The 22,363-nt window shown below is 41.3% G+C and overlaps 1 protein-coding gene across 5 annotated transcripts in view; it reads right to left on the reverse strand.

The window, feature by feature from the left end:
• Positions 1-22,363, reverse strand: part of FAM135A (family with sequence similarity 135 member A) — a 159,938-nt gene that overhangs the window by 89,822 nt on the left and 47,753 nt on the right. For all 5 annotated transcript variants that reach the window (XM_073569383.1, XM_073569384.1, XM_073569380.1 and 2 more), the window contains exons 3-4: positions 21,629-21,734; positions 2,471-2,550 (exon numbers count right to left, since the gene is read on the reverse strand). In XM_073569383.1, the coding sequence (XP_073425484.1) occupies positions 2,471-2,550; positions 21,629-21,734 (186 nt within the window). The remainder of the gene's footprint in view (positions 1-2,470; positions 2,551-21,628; positions 21,735-22,363) is intronic.

Genomic DNA, 22,363 nt, shown 5'->3' on the forward strand with positions numbered 1-22,363 from the left:
AATGGGCCAAAAACACTATGGAATTCTTATACAAGCTAATTCAATGACAATCCTGAAGCGCTGTGCACATGATCAGTACATTTCCTTAAGTATTTGCAGTGCGTTTTTTTCTGCAGCATGTCAATTCTTGTGCGTTTCTGGAGCATTTTTCACCCATTGACTTCAATAGAGTCAGTAAAATCCGCAGCAAAAACGCAGGTATAAATATGGTTGCAGATTTTCTGAGTTTTTGTTTTGCATTTTTATCAGCTTCCTATGGTGTTTCAGCGGACAGCGTGGGAAACAACGGCGCGGTGATTCTTATCGGCGGTAACGCTACAGCCGGTAAGACTGTAGGTCAGAGCGCTGCGGGATCATGCTGTTAGCTGTCAGCGTGATCCCGCAGCTGTGACTGTGACCTGCGGTAACGCTACCGCAGAGTGTTGGTCAGAGCGCTGCGTGATTATGCTTTCAGATGTCAGCGTGACCCACAGCTGTGACTATAAAACCGCATCGGTGACCTGGGGTAAAAAGCTTACCGCAGGTCAGCAGGCATGGGCTGATGAGACTACTGCTCCCATTGGGCTACGTCTGCTGTCACTGATAACAGTGACAGCAGGTGTTGCTGATGGGAGGCGTAGTCTCATCTGCCAGCACCTGTGCTCACAGTTGAAAAAAAAAAAAAAGGAAAATAATTTCATACACATTCAAATAAAAATAAAAAACCATTATACTCACCGAACACCAAATCCCCGATGCCCTCATCTCCTAGAAAAAATGTAAAATAATAAACCAACATATACTCACCTGTTCTCCAACCCCACAAATATGAACCATACTTGCCACCGCTACAGGGCAAGTGGGGAGAGGCTAAGTGCCAGATTTGGGGCATCTTATGGATGCGCCTTTTCTGGGGCGGCTGAGAGTTGATGTTTTTAGCCAGGGAGGGGCCAATATTCATGGTCCCTTCCTAGGCTATTAATATCAGTCCGCAGAAGTCTGTCTAGCCTTTGCTAGTTAGATTTTATAGTGGGACCCTATGTATATTTTTTTCTGGGGTGCCCCTGTAAACTAGCTAGTAAAGGCTAAGCAAACAGCTGTGAGCTGATATTAATAGCCTGGGAACTTTTATAGCTATTGGCTCCTTCTCAGAATATTAACATCAGCCCCCAGCTGTTGGCTTTCCCTCTGCTGCTTACTAAAATTACACGGGAGCCCATGCAATTTTTTTTTTTTGTTAAATTAACAGTTGCTGTCTGGTTACAGCCTAGGTAGGTTTGTTCTATTAATGCCCCTACATTGGCTGGAGACAAGGTGAGTGTAGGTTTGTGTGTGTTTGTATGTGTGTATTTACTTATCGGCTTAGTAATGAGGGTGTGGGACAGACACCTTTTCATTACTAAGCCTAGAGCTAGGTGTCAATGAAAGCTGCTGACACCAAGCCCTACTACATCAGCATAAAAAAGGTGGTGTTAAACCAAGATAATACATCCCAAAACCTTTTTTAAATATCTTTATTTAGCTCAAAAAAGCCTTCATTGCTATACAAAAACGCATGCAAAAAGGCACGTTTTTTCCGCAGCGTTTTTCCTGCCAAGAGATGCAGAAACCTAGCAGAAATTTCTGCAAGCAAATACTCAACATGCACACATAGCCTAAGACCTAAAATTGAAATGACCTGTTCCTTATATTGAAGTTGTCTTTCAGACTTTTGTCAGATGCAGTTTTCACACAATAGTGCTAATTATTAGACAGACTTTTAAGGGTACGGCAAGACGGTGCAAACGGCCATGTGCACAAACACATCAGCTGCACTAACGCCACAACCCTTTGGCCACACCCTAAAGCACGTCAGATGGGGTTATTTTTTGTTGGCAGATTAGACATATTTTAATCAGATCAAGTAGCTACTTTCACATCAATTTAAATAGATGTTGTTCTGACTAGACAGAAATTGGTCTTTAAGGGTACACATGTAGTTTTTTGGCTCTGCGGATTTTGTAGAGAAAACCGCAGGTAAATCCGCAGGACAAAGTCCTGCGGTTTATCTGCGGTTTTGCCTGCGGTCTTGCCCTGCGGTTTTACACCTCATAATGGATGAGGTGTAAAACTGCAGCGTTTCTGCACCAAACAATTGACATGCTGCGTTTTGAAAACCGCAGCAAAACCGCGCGGAAAAAAACGCAGCATGTGCACAGCTTTTTTTTATTTCCATAGGAAATAAAGGTACTGTAAAACGCAGCAGAATCTGCTGCGTTTCTGCAGAGCCAAAACCGCTGCGGAAACGCAGCAGAAACCGCAAAGTGTGCACATACCCTAAAAAAGCTCAGTGCTATCTACATTAGCTCATATTAGTGCATACAGCAGTAAGGTAGATAACAGGCTAGACTCTGATCATCAGGAATGCTATAAGCAATGAGTATGTTTGTCATGGACACAGGTAAATAGCAGAAAGCCTGAAGAATCACTACCTAGTGTAACATGTACAAACCTGTGGCACGCAGAAGACTTGCTTCGATTTTGTGTGGAATTCGTGGTGGAATTTTCATAGATGCTCGGAGCTGGTAAAATCTATAAGAAGACAAGAAAATTAGAAGGGGTATAAAGTTTACATATTTTACGCTCATTAACTTGAGCTAGAGGCAAATAAAATCAGAGAGTTACTTATCCTCTGCAGCAATGCTTTTTTGTTGACAGACTGTAATAGTGACATTGCGACTATAGCACTGTGACTGCTGCAGCCAATCACTGAGCCCAGTGATAGACTACCCAACATAACCACCTGAACTCCGACTCTGTCTCCGAGATACGGCCTCATTCAGTCATCCATTTTTTACACTTATGTGAAAAACACAGAACGATTTTCATCAGTGTGCTGGATCAGACTTCATCAGTGTTTGTTCAGCGTGTCTGTTTTTACCATCAGTGATTTTCCCATATGCCAGCAGTGTGATTACTGGGATTTTTATGGGTCTTGGATGATCTTGATCTGTGACTTGGATCAAAAATGGACATGCGTGATTTTTTGGAAGACACACTGTACACAAGAACACACATACATAGGAACAGCCCCATACACTATTATGGTACATGCTCTATCCGTGGAAAACAGAGATGGAACATGTATGTGAAAAATGCATGTCTGAAGGAGGCATTATTTACATTTATTCCCTTCTTCCTATAAGAACCCATACACACTCAGCAGATGGTAGACTGCCGTCAGTCTTATAGACGTGAATAAGACAATATCTGTACCACGGCTGCATTCACAAACTAGTCCTGAGTACTTAGGAGGACTGTGGAGTCGGAGTCAGTGTCCATTTTGGTGGAGTCAGAGTTGGAGTTGGTAAAATATGGATCGACTCAGACTCCTAAAATATATCAAATTGGGTTCAGCAGCAGTTTAATGCAGGATGTGCTGTAAATGTCTTCATAACAATTTGGGAAAGTTATAAAATGTCCTATAAATGTCTGTTCTGTTCCTGATTAAAGGATCTCGGCTGTAAGATGAGATGAATCTGTGCTCCACTTTATGCACATGCTCAGTAGTGAGGCCGTGCTGTGGGGTCAGAGTCTGAGCCGTGTTATGAAATGTCCTATAAATGTCTGTTCTGTTCCTGATCTAAGGATCTCGGCTCTTAGATGAGATGAATCTGTGCTGCACTTTATGCACATGCTCAGTAGTGAGGCCGTGCTGTGGGGTCAGAGTCTGAGCAGTGTTATGAAATGTCCTATAAATGCCTGTTCTGTTCCTGATCTAAGGATCTCAGCTCTTAGATGAGATGAATCTGTGCTCCACTTTATGCACATGCTCAGTAGTGAGGCAGTGCTGTGGGGTCAGAGTCTGAGCCGGTTTTATGAAATGTCCTATAAATGCCTGTTCTGTTCCTGATCTAAGGATCTCAGCTCTTAGATGAGATGAATCTGTGCTGCACTTTATGCACATGCTCAGTAGTGAGGCCGTGCTGTGGGGTCAGAGTCTGAGCAGTGTTATGAAATGTCCTATAAATGCCTGTTCTGTTCCTGATCTAAGGATCTCAGCTCTTAGATGAGATGAATCTGTGCTCCACTTTATGCACATGCTCAGTAGTGAGGCAGTGCTGTGGGGTTGTAGTTGGGGTGAATCTGTGCTGCACTTTATGCACATACTCAGTAGTGAGGCAGTGCTGTGGGGTTGTAGTTGGGGTGAATCTATGCTGCACTTTATGCACATGCTCAGTAGTGAGGCAGTGCTGTGGGGTTGTAGTTGGGGTGAATCTGTGCTGCACTTTATGCACATGCTCAGTAGTGAGGCAGGGCTGTGGAGCTGTAGGTGAGATGAATCTGTGCTGCACTTTATGCACATGCTCAATAGTGAGGCAGGGCTGTGGGGTCAGAGACTGAGCCGGTGTTATGAAATGTCCTATAAATGCCTGTTCTGTTCCTGATCTAAGGATCTCAGCTGTTAGATGAGATGAATCTGTGCTGCACTTTATGCACATGCTCAGTAGTGAGGCAGTGCTGTGGGGTCAGAGACTTAGCCGGTGTTATGAAATGTCCTATAAATGTCTGTTCTGTCGCTGATCTAAGGATCTCGGCTGTTAGATGAGATGAATCTGTGCTGCATTTTATGCACATGCTCAGTAGTGAGGCAGTGCTGTGGGGTCAGAGACTGAGCCGGTGTTATGAAATGTCCTGTCAGGATCCTGTCAGCGTCGGCAACTGCCACGGCTGAGCAGGGTGACTTACCCACACTGCGGGAGAGCACGGGGCCCAATACGGTAGTGAAGGTTTAAGCAGACAGGACCCGAGGCACGGAAAATAGTGAGGAATACCAGGACCTACGATCATGTGACTGAAGGGGGCGGGGCTTAGCGTCCTACTACTGCAGATGATGTAATGTACCTACTGCAGGAATACTGTAGTACAGGAGAGGAAAACGCAGGTCAGACAAGCAGAGGTCATACACGAGAGGGCGGTGCGGTACAAAAGGGATGAGCAGAGAGAATAGTCAAGTCATAAGCAGAGAGTCATACACGAGAGGGCTGTGCGGTACAAGAGGGACAGGCAGAACTCGTAACAGGGACAGAACCAGATCAAAACCAAACAAGCAACAAGTTATCAGGCACAAGGCACACGTACACAAGAGGTCAACTAACTCAGCCGAGGGCAGGAGTATAATTGACACCGGACCTAGGTCCAGTGAGCATTAAATAGCCACCCTCTGCCAGAGAGAGGCAGAAACAACCCCCTGTCTGACCAGGACGGGCCAAAGCGAAACCCCGTCCTGGATCATGACATGTCCTATAAATGTCTGTTCTGTTCCTGATCTAAGGATCTCAGCTGTTAGCTGAGATGAATCTGTGCTGCACTTTATGTACATGCTCAGTAGTGAGGCAGGGCTATGGGGTCAGAGTCTGAGCCGGTGTTATGAAATGTCCTATAAATGTTTGTTCTGTTCCTGACCTAAGGATCTCGGCTGTTAGATGAGATGAATCTGTGCTGCACTTTATGTACATGCTCAGTAGTGAGGCAGTGCTGTGGAGTTGTAGAGATGAATCTGTGCTGCACTTTATGCACATGCTCAGTAGTGAGGCAGTGCTGTGGAGTTGTTGGTGAGATGAATCTGTGCTGCACTTTATGCACATGCCCAGTAGTGAGGCAATGCTGTGGGGTCAGAGTCTGAGCCGTGTTATGAAATGTCCTATAAATGTCTGTTCTGTTCCTGATCTAAGGATCTCGGTTGTTAGATGAGATGAATCTGTGCTGCACTTTATGCACATGCTCAGTAGTGAGGCAGTGCTGTGGGGTCAGAGTCTGAGCCGGTGTTATGAAATGTCCTATAAATGTCTGTTCTGTTCCTGATCTAAGGATCTCGGCTGTTAGCTGAAATGAATCTGTGCTGCACTTTAATGTACATGCTGTGGGGTGGGAGTCAGGGAAATTCAGGAGTCAGAGGCGGTGGATTGGCTTACCGACTCCACAGCCCTGGTACTTACCATAGAACTGGAGACAAATTCTCTAACATACAAGTGACAACTAATGTGACCGATACACGTCACGCCCATAGCAATGAACACGTACGGCACCAACACGTGGCACACATTAGCTGTGTCACAAAATGTAGAAATGTAAGCTCTGAAAACTACATTGGAAATCGAAGAGATCAGTGGGTCCCGTAAATGACATCTCTACTGCCTCTACAATAATCATCTTTTAATACATCATGTTACTAGAAAATAGAACATAAACAGCATACATCATTCACCAAACTGATTTTTGCTTATTGAAGAGGTTTCCGCACAAGAGCCTACAGGCGGGGAAGGTGCCGCTGTGGGGAGATGACTAGTCCCATATACAGCCAATATATGGGATGCAAATTATACAGACTAGAAAGTAGAACCAGTACAATGCAGTTTCTATTATTATGTACAATTTTATTACCAAACCACGGTAATAGAGAAATATTAGAACCATGAATACATGAGTTATGAGTATATTGCAAGGCCATGTTCACATGATGCATTTTTTTACAGGGTATTTTTCTCCAATTTAAAAGTTGCTTTATACAGTACCAGCAAACCTATGAGATTACAGAAATCTCATGTACCCGAATTTAAAAACTGCATATCAATTCTGTCAGCGTTTTGGCAGCGTTTGTGAACTCACAGAAAAAAGGATAAAGTGAAAAAACATTGAAAAAAAAAAAATGCAGCGAATGCTTTTGCTGCATTTTTGCAGAACTTTTGGGGAGTAAAGCTAATTTTATTAAAGCGTATACTGTAGATAAAGCAACTGTAATCCGTAGCCAAAAAACGCTGCAAAAATATGCTGCGAAAACAGGTGTTTTGAAAGCAGCATTGACTACATAGAAAAGCAGCAAAAGTGTAAGGAAGATGTAAGGAAATGATCTGCGACATAAAGATAGCAGACCAAGTGTAAGGAAGAAATGATCTGCGACATAAAGATAGCAGATCATGTGTAAGGAAGAAATGATCTGCGACAAAGATAGCAGAGCAAGTGTAAGGAAGATGTAACGAAGAAATGATCTGTGGCATAAAGATAGCAGATCAAGTGTAAGGAAGAAATGATCTGTGGCATAAAGATAGCAGATCAAGTGTAAGGAAGAAGTGATCTGCAGCATAAAGATAGCAGATCAAGTGTAAGGAAGAAATGATATGTGGCATAAAGATAGCAGATCCTGTGTAAGGAAGATGTAAGGAAGAAATTATTTGCGGCATAAAGATAGCAGATCCTGTGTAAGGAAGAAATGATCTGCGACATAAAGATAGCAGATCATGTGTAAGGAAGAAATGATCTGCGACAAAGATAGCAGAGCAAGTGTAAGGAAGATGTAACGAAGAAATGATCTGTGGCATAAAGATAGCAGATCAAGTGTAAGGAACAAATGATCTGTGGCATAAAGATAGCAGATCAAGTGTAAGGAAGAAGTGATCTGCAGCATAAAGATAGCAGATCAAGTGTAAGGAAGAAATGATATGTGGCATAAAGATAGCAGATCCTGTGTAAGGAAGATGTAAGGAAGAAATTATTTGCGGCATAAAGATAGCAGATCCTGTGTAAGGAAGAAATGATCCGCAGCATAAAGATAGCAGATCATGTGTAAGGAAGAAATTATCTGCGGCATAAAGATAGCAGATCATGTGTAAGGAAGAAATGATCTGCGACAAAGATAGCAGAGCAAGTGTAAGGAAGATGTAACGAAGAAATGATCTGTGGCATAAAGATAGCAGATCAAGTGTAAGGAAGAAATGATCTGTGGCATAAAGATAGCAGATCAAGTGTAAGGAAGAAGTGATCTGCAGCATAAAGATAGCAGATCAAGTGTAAGGAAGAAATGATATGTGGCATAAAGATAGCAGATCCTGTGTAAGGAAGATGTAAGGAAGAAATTATTTGCGGCATAAAGATAGCAGATCCTGTGTAAGGAAGATGTAAGGAAGAAATTATTTGCGGCATAAAGATAGCAGATCAAGTGTAAGGAAGAAATGATCTGTGGCCTAAAGATAGCAGATCATGTGTAAGGAAGAAATGATCTGTGGCATAAAGATAGCAGATCATGTGTAAGGAAGAAATTATTTGCGGCATAAAGATAGCAGATCAAGTGTAAGGAAGAAATGATCTGTGGCATAAAGATAGCAGATCAAGTGTAAGGAAGAAATCATCTGCAGCATAAAGATAGCAGATCATGTGTAAGGAAGAAATGATCCGCAGCATAAAGATAGCAGATCTCTGTGTAAGGAAGAAATGATCCGCAGCATAAAGATAGCAGATCATGTGTAAGGAAGAAATGATCCGCAGCATAAAGATAGCAGATCATGTGTAAGGAAGAAATTATCTGCGGCATAAAGATAGCAGATCATGTGTAAGGAAGAAATGATCTGCGACAAAGATAGCAGAGCAAGTGTAAGGAAGATGTAACGAAGAAATGATCTGTGGCATAAAGATAGCAGATCAAGTGTAAGGAACAAATGATCTGTGGCATAAAGATAGCAGATCAAGTGTAAGGAAGAAGTGATCTGCAGCATAAAGATAGCAGATCAAGTGTAAGGAAGAAATGATATGTGGCATAAAGATAGCAGATCCTGTGTAAGGAAGATGTAAGGAAGAAATTATTTGCGGCATAAAGATAGCAGATCCTGTGTAAGGAAGAAATGATCTGCGACATAAAGATAGCAGATCATGTGTAAGGAAGAAATGATCTGTGGCCTAAAGATAGCAGATCATGTGTAAGGAAGAAATGATCTGTGGCCTAAAGATAGCAGATCATGTGTAAGGAAGAAATGATCTGTGGCATAAAGATAGCAGATCATGTGTAAGGAAGAAATTATTTGCCGCATAAAGATAGCAGATCAAGTGTAAGGAAGAAATGATCTGTGGCATAAAGATAGCAGATCAAGTGTAAGGAAGAAATCATCTGCAGCATAAAGATAGCAGATCATGTGTAAGGAAGAAATGATCCGCAGCATAAAGATAGCAGATCATGTGTAAGGAAGAAATGATCTGCGGCATAAAGATAGCAGATCAAGTGTAAGGAAGAAATCATCTGCAGCATAAAGATAGCAGATCATGTGTAAGGAAGAAATGATCCGCAGCATAAAGATAGCAGATCATGTGTAAGGAAGAAATGATCCGCAGCATAAAGATAGCAGATCATGTGTAAGGAAGAAATGATCCGCAGCATAAAAATAGCAGATCATGTGTAAGGAAGAAATTATCTGCGACAAAGATAGCAGATCAAGTGTAAGGAAGAAATTATCTGCGACAAAGATAGCAGATCAAGTGTAAGGAAGAAATGATCTGCGGCATAAAGTTAGCAGATCAAGTGTAAGGAAGAAATCATCTGCAGCATAAAGATAGCAGATCATGTGTAAGGAAGAAATGATCCACAGCATAAAGATAGCAGATCATGTGTAAAGAAGAAATGATCCGCAGCATAAAGATAGCAGATCATGTGTAAGGAAGAAATGATCCGCAGCATAAAGATAGCAGATCATGTGTAAGGAAGAAATGATCTGCGACAAAGATAGCAGATCAAGTGTAAGGAAGAAATGATCTGCAGTACTCACAATCAATTCAAGTCCTTTTTAGTTCATAAAACCCAGCAGATTGACAGGAGTGGAGCTCCACACTGACCTACGGCAGCTTCTTGTGCACGCAGGTTTTCTCAAGGCCCCAAGGGCTATTTGACAGATCGTCTTTGTGTGTATATTATATATATATATATATATATATATATATATATATATATATATATATATATATATATACACACACACACACACACACACACACACACACACACACACAGATAGAAAGATATATATAATATGTGTGTCATTTTATATGTATTTATTTGTTATTGCATTTATTTTTATTATTCATTGTTATTATCACATATGCAAGATTATTGTGTATATTTATATTATTGTATTTGTCTACAGGCAAAGAAAGTTAGAAAGCCACGTATAATCGTAGGAGAATACGACAGTGACATGTTCCAGAGGAAGAGTCCCACTCATTATTGGGGGGTTGCCCAGCCAAATAAAAAGGCAGTTAAAATGTAAATTTACAATACTTACTAAATGTGCTTTTACCCCAACAGCTGCCTCGGTATCCAAATTAAAGCAGGGATCCGCATCACTTCTGGAAGGGAGGGGGTGAAACTGATATAAAAAAAATGCTTCTGTGACTAGACACTGCTGTGTGGCACCCACTTGAGTTCTTGTCACTCCACCCTAAAGAGTCTACCTAATGCTCCACTTCTAGGGCACAGATTGTAGAAAGGACTCGGCCATACGTGTACAGGAGGACCCAGAACTACTGAGCATGTGTGACTACTGGCATGACATTGGGTGAGCCAGGGCTAATCAGGGGGCAAGAAACATAACCAGAGCAGGCTTTTTTCCTTTTTTAAATATTCTCAATTTCCAAATGTCATTTGTCTGATGTCACTGCCGACATCATGTTGATGGCCAGCTGGCTCAGCCCAACACAGCGGGGGCCGGCTGTCCATCAACATGACCTTAGCAGTGACGTCCCGTTCATTAAGTAAGGAACTGCTTAGCTGACGTAACATCACAGGAAGCAGGAGAATCGCCGCCAGGAAGGGTCTGCGACCGCTCTGAGCCAGGAGAGATCATCGCACGTAAGAAAAGGCAGAGAGTAAGACAGTAAGAAAGAGCGGGCCTAGTGAAGGCCATGATCATAGTTTACAAAGGAAAGAATTAGATATTTGCCGACCGTATATAGAAATCCTGCAAGCTTAATAACTGATCAGATGATTTTTCATTTACGTCCACGACAAGTGTTCAATGACTGGATTCTAAAATGTATCTGTAATCCTATCTTTTCCTACCAGACTAAATAACAGCACACAACATAGCGAGCAGCCGGTATAGATGAAAGCGGATACAAGAGGGCACATAGCGAGCATTGCCAAGAGTCTTTCCAGCTGGCACTTCAGCATCCCACATGATATTCAGAATGGAGTGGTGCTGCTCGGTAATATTACACCTTTCCTGATATTTAACAGCTGTTTCACCATTTACAACAAGTGACAGCAGAAAGCAATCTGCTGAGAATCACTCTGCGGACAACTCTTGGGGCTCGGTCACAAAGCAAATACATCCAAGCTTTACATGTAGGGACTGCTTCATCTGCGGGAGCAATCGGCTTCATTTTCGGTTTTTCATATAACATTTTGGGGGTTTTCATACCAATTACTACTTTTCTAGAATTACGGTCTAAAGCTAGGTACAGTCCATAACTTAAATTATCTGTAAAAAAAAAAAAAAAAAAAAAAAACCAGCAGATCTTCATCTTGTGAATCTGTAGTAAAAATGCATTAGTTATATGCAGCTTTGTGACAGATTTGGCTGCAGATTTTGTTTTGCAAATTGCAAAAAGTGAAATTGGTGTCGAAAATCTGCGCCACAAGTCAATTTATGCAGATTCCAAGCAGATTTTTACATAACATGTGGATAAAAAGCTATGGTAGATTTGAAGCCTCTGTCACTCCAGCTCTATTTAACACACAACACCGCCTCCTCCTGCTTGACTGACAGCCCCTATGTTGGGCGACTTCAGGCAAAAAAGAGAAAAGCATCTCTTGGCGAGGAATACGGCTGGAGGGTCAAGAGCCTTCAGAAATACCATAGCTCTTCAGCCTCGTTTGTGTATCAATTCAAACGCTGATTTCTCAGTAACTGGGGAGCGAACCGGCCATGTAAAATAAATCAAATCTAAATGAAGCTTTTGTGCACTCAGGATGTATCTCAGATGCTTTCTAGCACACTGTTTGCTAAAGGATACAGATTGTTGGCTTGGGAACACACAGTGGTACTTACATAGTAAAAATACAATTTCTGAATTAGCAGAACTGAACTAAAATTGCTTGTTCTATTCCCGGTAAATGAAAGAAGACAAGACCAGATTGCAGGAAACCATGAGAGCACAAGCAAGGTACGCACTAGATCCATCTGATCCTCCGATCATGGAAGCCCTGCATTCATTTTCTGCAGACATTTTTATTTATTCTATTCATTTATACAGACATTATCTGCTGTCTTAACAGTTTAAATAAAGTGGATTCTTGAAAAATCATGTCTATTTTTAAGAACTGACGTTTTTGGTGCATTTTTTTATGGGGAGCATGGAAAAAATGCACGCAAAAAATACAATGGCGTATTTAAGTGTAGAATTCCATAGTTTGTGCATAAAAAAAAAACCCACTGTATAACATACAGTGGGGCAAAAAAGTATTTAGTCAGTCAGCAATAGTGCAAGTTCCACCACTTAAAAAGATGAGAGGCGTCTGTAATTTACATCATAGGTAGACCTCAACTATGGGAGACAAACTGAGAAAAAAAAAATCCAGAAAATCACATTGTCTGGTTTTTTTTTCATTTTATTTGCATATTATGGTGGAAAATAAGTATTTGGTCAGAAACAAGCAATCAAGATTTCTGGCTCTCACAGACCTGTAACTTCTTCTTTAAGAGTCTCCTCTTTCCTCCACTCATTACCTGTAGTAATGGCACCTGTTTAAACTTGTTATCAGTATAAAAAGACACCTGTGCACACCCTCAAACAGTCTGACTCCAAACTCCACTATGGTGAAGACCAAAGAGCTGTCAAAGGACACCAGAAACAAAATTGTAGCCCTGCACCAGGCTGGGAAGACTGAATCTGCAATAGCCAACCAGCTTGGAGTGAAGAAATCAACTGTGGGAGCAATAATTAGAAAATGGAAGACATACAAGACCACTGATAATCTCCCTCGATCTGGTGCTCCACGCAAAATCCCACCCCGTGGGGTCAGAATGATCACAAGAACGGTGAGCAAAAATCCCAGAACCACGCGGGGGGACCTAGTGAATGAACTGCAGAGAGCTGGGACCAATGTAACAAGGCCTACCATAAGTAACACACTACGCCACCATGGACTCAGATCCTGCAGTGCCAGACGTGTCCCACTGCTTAAGCCTGTACATGTCCGGGCCCGTCTGAAGTTTGCTAGAGAGCATTTGGATGATCCAGAGGAGTTTTGGGAGAATGTCCTATGGTCTGATGAAACCAAACTGGAACTGTTTGGTAGAAACACAACTTGTCGTGTTTGGAGGAAAAAGAATACTGAGTTGCATCCATCAAACACCATACCTACTGTAAAGCATGGTGGTGGAAACATCATGCTTTGGGGCTGTTTCTCTGCAAAGGGGCCAGGACGACTGATCCAGGTACATGAAAGAATGAATGGGGCCATGTATCATGAGATTTTGAGTGCAAACCTCCTTCCATCAGCAAGGGCATTGAAGATGAAACGTGGCTGGGTCTTTCAACATGACAATGATCCAAAGCACACCGCCAGGGCAACGAAGGAGTGGCTTCGTAAGAAGCATTTCAAGGTCCTGGAGTGGCCTAGCCAGTCTCCAGATCTCAACCCTATAGAAAACCTTTGGAGGGAGTTGAAAGTCTGTGTTGCCAAGCGAAAAGCCAAAAACATCACTGCTCTAGAGGAGATCTGCATGGAGGAATGGGCCAACATACCAACAACAGTGTGTGGCAACCTTGTGAAGACTTACAGAAAACGTTTGACCTCTGTCATTGCCAACAAAGGATATATCACAAAGTATTGAGATGAAATTTTGTTTCTGACCAAATACTTATTTTCCACCATAATATGCAAATAAAATGAAAAAAAAACAGACAATGTGATTTTCTGGATTTTTTTTTCTCAGTTTGTCTCCCATAGTTGAGGTCTACCTATGATGTAAATTACAGACGCCTCTCATCTTTTTAAGTGGTGGAACTTGCACTATTGCTGACTGACTAAATACTTTTTTGCCCCACTGTATGTACAAAAAAAAAATCATAAAAAGGGAATATTGTATGAGAAAAATGCAATAATCAAAGCAGAGTTCTATTACATTGATGGCGGCAAACATCTGCAGAAAAGTGCATAGATAAAACATTTTTGCACGTGGGAACCTGGCCTAAGCCCTAAGGGTAGGTTCACACGGGATGGAAAGGCTGCTGCTTTTCTGTGCCAGTTTGCTCTGGGAACATCCGTAGTGAGACACAGTAGTAACGCTGCTTGCTTCATTCTAATACTTCAAGGAAAAAATAAATATCAGGAAAAAGTCAGCCAAAAAAAAAAATACTGCAATAATTACACAGGTCAACGAAAAAAATTTTTTTTTCTGGTGTCCAAAATATTTTAATGAATTTGGGGTATTTTTGGGGTGCTGATTCTGAATATGTCATCAGTTTTGCCAGATTGGCTCAAGTTTTTGAGATTTTTGGTATCTTATTTATAGCACTTGTTGGTAAATGCGACGCATCATCTCATTAATTTCTTTGGATTAGTACTTGAACTGAGCAGTTCTCAATATAGTTTTGTGTTAATTAGTGTTCTAAAAGTTTGTTCATAGCTTGATTTTTGCACTAACTTTATGTTGTTGTCTGTTTTCCAGTGAAAAGCATGAACTCATCATGAAGAAGTTGTCTTAACAATCCAGACTCATTCTGTTACATTTGTGGTGAATATACACTGCCAAAACATAGAAGAAACATAACACACTTCGTAAAAAAAGTGTATTTTGCCTATTTTGGGGTTATGCTTGGGGACCAAGACAAGTTTTGGGCACCACACATAGTGTGCAAAGCATGTATCGAATTATTACGAAAATGGAGCAAAGGACAAAGAAAAAGCTTCAAATTTGGTGTTCCAATGGTGTGGAGAGAGCCAAAAAATCATCATGATGACTGTTATTTCTGTGCAGTGCAAGTGCAAGGATTCAATAAGCATAAGAAACGAAAATGGGAGTAACATGGAATCTGCAAGAAGGCCTGTCCCTCATTGTGAAGATGTGCCTGTACCTGTGTTTACCATAAATAACAGTCATCATGATGATTTTTTGGCTCTCTCCACACCATTGGAACACCAAATTTGAAGCTTTTTCTTTGTCCTTTGCTCCATTTTCGTAATAATTCGATACATGCTTTGCACACTATGTGTGGTGCCCAAAACTTGTCTTGGTCCCCAAGCATAACCCCAAAATAGGCAAAATACACTTTTTTTACGAAGTCTGTTATGTTTCTTCTATGTTTTGGCAGTGTGTATTCACCACAAATGTAACAGAATGAGTCTGGATCGTTAAGACAACTTCTTCTTGATGAGTTCATGCTTTTCACTGGAAAACAGACAACAACATAAAGTTAGTGCAAAAATCAAGCTATGAACAAACTTTTAGAACACTAATTAACACAAAACTATATTGAGAACTGCTCAGTTCAAGTACTAATCCAAAGAAATTAATGAGATGATGCGTCGCATTTACCAACAAGTGCTATAAATAAGATACCAAAAATCTCAAAAACTTGAGCCAATCTGGCAAAACTGATGACATATTCAGAATCAGCACCCCAAAAATACCCTAAATTCGATGAAATATCTTTGGCACCAAAAATGCTGTTGACCAGTGTTATCTTCTGCAATCCTGCAGTGTATTCCGAGACAATTATCTGGAGTATTGTTAACATTGGTAATTGGTAATATCCAGGATGTTTTATAGAATTACCGAATATAAAATATGTATATAAAAGGAAAAAAGGGAAGCACAGAAACAAGCACAGCGGTGCAGGGGCAGCGGGAGGTTTCCCCATTCAAATTGTACTATATACGGCTCATTATGTTTCCCAATTACTAAAGAAAGCCAATATATTACAAAGGAGGAATTAAACCAATGTATACATCAGGGACTGCGGGACAAGTCCGGGAAAGGATTACAGCGCAATGGGAAACTGCATTGGGCCTTCTGCTGTACCGCACAGATTTTCACAGATTTCATTTTCACTTGTATGAGGAACTTGTACTGATTTGGAAATAAAGGAACAAGGCACATCCGGTCCATTTGGGGTTTCTATTTTTTAAGAGCACATGAGATTTTACACAGTGTCTTAGGATAGAAAATGTCATAAAGTTAAGAAAAAACATTACTTACATGTTAAATTCCCTTGTGCTCCAGTGTCCCCTCCCCAGTAGTCCAAGCAAGTGATGATGTATCATTCAGAAGACCACTGCAGTCAATCACTGGCTGCAGCAGTCACACATTGTGCAGACAAATGTCGTATCAGTCACTTAAAGGGAATCTGTCTGCAAGTTTTTGCTATTTAATCTGAGAACAGCATGAGGTGAGCACAGAGACCGTGATTCCAGGGATGTGTCACTTATTAGGGTTTGTGCTGTAGTTTCAATACAATCAGTGTTTGATCAGCAGATTATTATTACTGGACTCGGTCTGACAAGCGGGTCAGTCAGGTTTTATTTCTGTAACCCAGACCCCACCACTGATTAGCAGCTTGATGACAATATACAGTGTTCACAGGAAGCTGCCATTCAGGGGTGTGGGCTGGATTATACACAGTTTAACAATGTGACCACAGCTATATCTACAGCAGAGAAAATATTGTAGAAAAACAGTAGCAAGCAGCCCAATAAGTGACACCCTGTAATCAGGGTCTCTGTCCTTATATCATGCTGCTCTGAAATTACCTTTTTGGTTTTTTTTCTCTCCTTCTTCCCAGAGCCATAACTTTTTTTTTTTTCCGCCAATATGGCAACGTGAGCTCTTGTTTTTTGCGGGTCAAGTTGTACTTTTGAACAACACCATTGGTTTTAACATATCGTGTACTTGAAAATGGGGGGAAAAAACTCGAAGTGCGGTGAAATTGCAAAAATGTCTTCTTTTTTTGTTTACTATGTTCACTAAATGCTAAAACTGACCTGCCATTATGATTCTCCAGGTGATTATGAGTTCATAGACACCAGACATGTCTAGGTTCTTTTTTTATTTAAGTGGTAAAAAAAATCCAAAATTTGTATTAAAAAAAAATAAATAACTAAATAATTGCGCCATTTTCTGATACCCGTAGCGTCTCCATTTTTCATGATCTGGGCTTATCCAAGGGCTTGTTTTTTATGAGCCGAGCTGAAATTTTTATTGATACGATTTTGTTGCAGATACAACCTTTTGATTGCCCGTTATTGGATTTTATTGCAATGTAGCGACGACCAAAAAAACGTAATTCTGGAGTTTTGAATTTTTTTACTCATTACACCATTTAGGCCGGTTTCACACTAGCGCATTTTCAGCGCGCGCACGGCCGGGGGTAGCTCCGCCCCCGATCCGGCTCTCTGCCCGGCGTGCCCGCCCCTTCCTTGTAGCGCCGCCTCCTAGCGGACAGCGGCGCCTGCGATCGGCGCACCCTATCTTTAGCATAGGGTGCGCCGATCGTGCGCAGGCCGTGCGCTAGTTGCGCTTTGACCTGCGCTGCGCACTTTTGACGGTGCGCCGTGCGCGCCAAAATCAAACTTTTCGGATTTTGGCGCGCACGGCGCACCGTCAAAAGTGCGCAGCGCAGGTCAAAGCGCAACTAGCGCACGGCCTGCGCACGATCGGCGCACCCTATGCTAAAGATAGGGTGCGCCGATCGCAGGCGCCGCTGTCCGCTAGGAGGCGGCGCTACAAGGAAGGGGCGGGCACGCCGGGCAGAGAGCCGGATCGGGGGCGGAGCTACCCCCGGCCGTGCGCGCGCTGAAAATGCGCTAGTGTGAAACCGGCCTTAGCGATCTAATTAATTCTTTTTTATATTGATAGATCGGGCGATTCTGTGGTGATACCAAATATGTGTATGTTTGATTTTTTTTATTGTTTTATTTTGAATGGGGTGAAAGGGGGTGATTTGAACTTTTATATTTTAAAAAAAAAACAAACATTTTTTTTTTTAACTTTTTGCATGCTTCAATAGTCTCCATGGGAGACTAGAAGCTGTAGTACTTTGATCACCTCTGCTACATACAGGCGATGATTAGATCGCCTGTGTGTAGTAGAAGTGATCACTTGCTATAATAATAATTTAATTTCTATAGCGCTGACATATTCCGCAGCACTTTACATTTCAGAGGGGACTTGTACAGACAATAGACATTACAGCATAACAATAATCACATAGATCATAACAGATACCAAGAGGAATGAGGGCCCTGCTCGCAAGCTTACAATCTATGAGGAAAAAAGGGAGACACGAAAGGTGGGTGGGAACAGTTGCCTTCATTGTTCGGACCAACCATAATGTTAAGTGTGTAACAGACCACCGACAACGAAGTGGCACACATTACAATCTGGCAATGACAACCATAGAGTTCTGCTTGCAGATCACCAATGGGCGGAATTAGTGACGAGCTTCCTGTAAGTGCGAATTAAATGCCGCTGTCAGAGATTGACAGCAGCATTTAACTAGTAAGCAGCTGCGGGTGGATCGCGATTCCACTCGTGGCTGTTGCGTGCACATGTCAGCTGTATAGATCAGCCGCACCAAACAGGGGGGAGTCCGACATGTGCTTACTATTACACCACATGTCGGAAAGGTGATAAAGGATGGACCAAATGTCATCATTACAGAGGCAGGAAACAGCCATAGTAGCGAGCTAATGTGGTGGGAGATTATATTGGCGCGAAGCATTACTGGGACCGGAAGATGCCGGGAGCGTGGTGAGAGGAGGGAAAGAGTCCGGGGGCCGTCGGAAGGTGAGTATATCACTTTATTTATATCTCCCGCTGACCATATTCTAGAGTACCCGATGCTTTAGAATCGGGCCAACATCTAGTTGGTAAGTAATAGCTATACATATGAGTTGGAACATGCCCTATTCTGTGCCACATTTTAGAAAATGTGAGAGGCGTCTGACCGATATCCAAGAAGTATCGTTTTTCCTTGCGGAGAATGACATGCTAAGCATGCCAAGATGAGGAGACTTAAAGCCAAAATGCTCCTCTGGGAAATATGCAAATTGTCTCTTCATAGAGGTAGAGGACAAGAACTCTAGTGCCACCTATTGGAAGTAGCAATCCTAAAAGTCAATGTCGACCCTTTAACGAGCCCTTTAAAGACGCCTCTCACACAGCCAAACCAGATCTCACACTTTGCACTGACGAGGGGCAGTACCCCGAAACACAGTGACTGCAAATTGAGATTCTGGTTTTGGCTTTTATCCTAAGTCATGTAACAAGGCTCGTTAAAGGGTCGACACTGACTTTTAGGATTGCTACTTCCAATAGGTGGCACTAATCCTCTTGCTTTCTGAAGACACAATTAGCATATTTCCCTGAAGAGCATTGCGGCTTTAAGTCTCCTCATCTCCACATGCTTAGCATGTCATTGTCCGCAGGGAGAAATAATACTTCTTGAACATTTTAGAAAATCACAGAAAATGCCTTAAAGGGGTTGTCCCAGAAACAAAGTTCCACAATTGGACGTGTAAATAAAATGTTCCTGTGCTGAGATAATCTTATAATTGTGCCCCTGATGTGTACTGTGTAATGTCTGTGTCTGACTGTGCAGGAACATGGTCTAATCATACCACATCTCCTGGGCAGGGGAGGAAGCAAAAGAGAGGATACAGACAGGACAGCAGGAGATCGCAACCGATTATTTCTGTGATGTAAAGAAAGTTTTTAAATAGGTAGGGAAGTGTTTTTCCTTATAGAAACCAGCTGTGATCCCATACTGTCCTGTCTGTATACTCTCTTTTCCTTCCTCCCCTGCGCAGGAGATGTGGTATGATCAGACCATGTCTCTGTGCAGTCAGACAGTGCCATTGCACAGTACACAGCAGGGGAACATTTATAAGATTATCTCAGCACAGGGATATTTTATTTCCAGATCAATTGATTAAAATGTACTTTGTGAAAACCCTTTTAAGAGAATTTTAGTTCCTACACAAAAGTTGAAATCAATGCTTACAAACCCACATTATAACATATACACACTGAAATCTAGCATTAAAGGTTAGGTAATATTGTATATTATGAATACTGCCCAAACCAATGATATTGCTGGCATCGATCCCAATCACATCACTAAAGGACAGTCCAATACATAAAGCCATATCTGTGCTGATAAAGTTCAGTTAGGGTAATAAGAAATATACTACAGCCATGATCCAATAGAATATATACATAGTATGACAGATATGGAGCTCAGCATTTGCTCTACATATCACGATATAATGATATGTCACTAATATAGGCAATCATTTCTCACTAGCCAAATAAAGGGGATATGCATCCGTGACAATTTTTTTTAATCCAGTAGATGTTATAAAACAACCGAAGACGTACTCATTTATTTTATTCCCCGGTGATCCAGCACGGGTGCTCTAGTAGGGTCCATATGACTACTGAAACCAATCAGTGGCGGAAACAGTCCTACGATGCCCTAGTGGTACCACACCTGCCATCAGTGAGTGGTGACATCAGTAGTACAGATGTGCTGGGCCACACTCTTCCCAGTTCAGTCGTAGGCTACGTTACCACCATAACTATTCGAGGCTACAGATTCTCTGCACCCAAGGCCTAAATTATGTTACTTGCATTTTTATCATTGCAATTTTTTACATGCATGTTCATTGCGTTTTTGTTTCTTTTTGATATGTCATGTTTTAAATAAAGCTACTTAGTTTTTGATCCTTTTTGTTATTTGGCTTTGATGCAGTTATTTGCAGGTTATGTGCGTTTTTTTACCTGTGCAATTTCTGCATTTAATGAAACTCTATTGGGAAAATCCATACATAACAATCAGAGAACCCTCAAGAGAAATGGACATGTTGCAGATTTAACTCCTTTACAACCTTGGGCGTAGAACTATGGAAGATTGTAAAAAAAAATGTTTATAAATAAACAAATAAAAGATCAAATCACCCTCTTTCTTATCAAAATATTAACTAAATTAATCCAATCACTAAACTGCATAATTAAAAAAAAAAAAATTAAGACGCCATAATTAAATTTTTTGGTCGCTGCAACATTGCAATAAAATGCAGTAACAGGCGATCAAAACATTATATCTACCCCAAAATGGTATCAATAAAAATGTCAGCTTGGTTTGCAAAAAATAAGCCCTCACCCATCCCCAGATCCTGAAAATGGAGACACTACAAGTCTCGGAAAATTGCGCCATTTTTTCTTACAACCTTCGGATTTTTTTTTCACCATTAAAAAGAACCTATGCACGTTTGGTATCTAAGAACTCGTACTGACCTGGAGAATTATACTGGAAGGTCATTTCAGCATTTAGTGAACATGGTAAATAAAAAAATCCCAAAAACAATTGTCGAATTGTACTTTTTTTTTGCAATTTCACGTCACTTGGAATTTTTTCGGCCCGCAAAAAATAAGCCATATATCATATAGCTATATGGAAATAACAAAGAAGTGGCTTTGTGAAGAAGGGGAGCAAAACACGAAAATGCAAAAAAATCAAAATCGCATGGTGAAGGGGTTTAGAAATGCACCGTGAGTCAGTTCAATCAGTGTAATAAAAAAAAAAAAAAGCACAGTGGGCATGATATTTCTATAAATCCCATCCACTTTTATTGGAGCTGTCAATCACAGCAGTTTTTGTTTTGCACAACAGCGTCAAAAACTCACCAGAAAGTCATTGTGGGAACTTAACCTTATACAACATTACTATAAGCATCATGACACGCCGGTGGGAGGCCGCTGTCTACCTCTAGGTCAACCGGACAACTAAAGCAACACAAAGAATCACTGGAAGGAAATACCATAGTCCAGAATGTGACACTCACCCTCTCTGGAATAGATCCACATTGTAAAACTTCTGGAGCTCCACTGAAAATTCCACAGTTGCCTGAACATCACTCATTTTGATTCCAGATGAAGATTCACTATTTACTAAACAGGAAGGAAAGCGAGAAAACAGAAATGAATAAGACTAGAATAGCATGAAAAGCTAAGCCTATGTTCACATGACATTTATGTGATATTTACTCCGCAAAAGCTGTCTGATGTACATAGATGCCTCCAGAAGAGACCATAAACTGTCATCCGCTACCTATAGAGGAAGCTTTATAAGAAATATAGAAGTCTACATACTTTTTTTTTTTTACATACAGTCATGGCCGAAAGTGTGGTCACCCTTGTTCCAGAAAATGAAGTATTTCTCCCAAAAAATTATTGCAATTACATGTTTTGTTATTCACATGGAACACAAAAAATTGAGAGAAAAAAGGCAAATTGGACATTATGTCCACAGTGGGCAACATAATCAAGAAGTTTACAAGCCATGGCACTGTAGTCAATAACCCTGGATGTGGACAGCAGAGAAAAACTGATGAAAGGTTGCAAGGGAGGAGAGTTCAGAATGTGGATAAGCAGGCTCAATCAAGTTCCAAAGAAATTCAAGTCGTCCGGCAGGCTCAGTGTGCATCAGCGTCAGTGCGAACTATCCATCCACATTTGAATTAAATGAAACACTATGGCAGGAGACCAAGGAGGTCCCCACTGCTGAGACAGAGACATTA

This window comes from Dendrobates tinctorius, unplaced genomic scaffold (genome assembly GCF_039654945.1).
Source record: "Dendrobates tinctorius isolate UK_male_01 unplaced genomic scaffold, ASM3965494v1 ptg000024l, whole genome shotgun sequence".
NCBI classification, from domain to species: domain Eukaryota; kingdom Metazoa; phylum Chordata; class Amphibia; order Anura; family Dendrobatidae; genus Dendrobates; species Dendrobates tinctorius.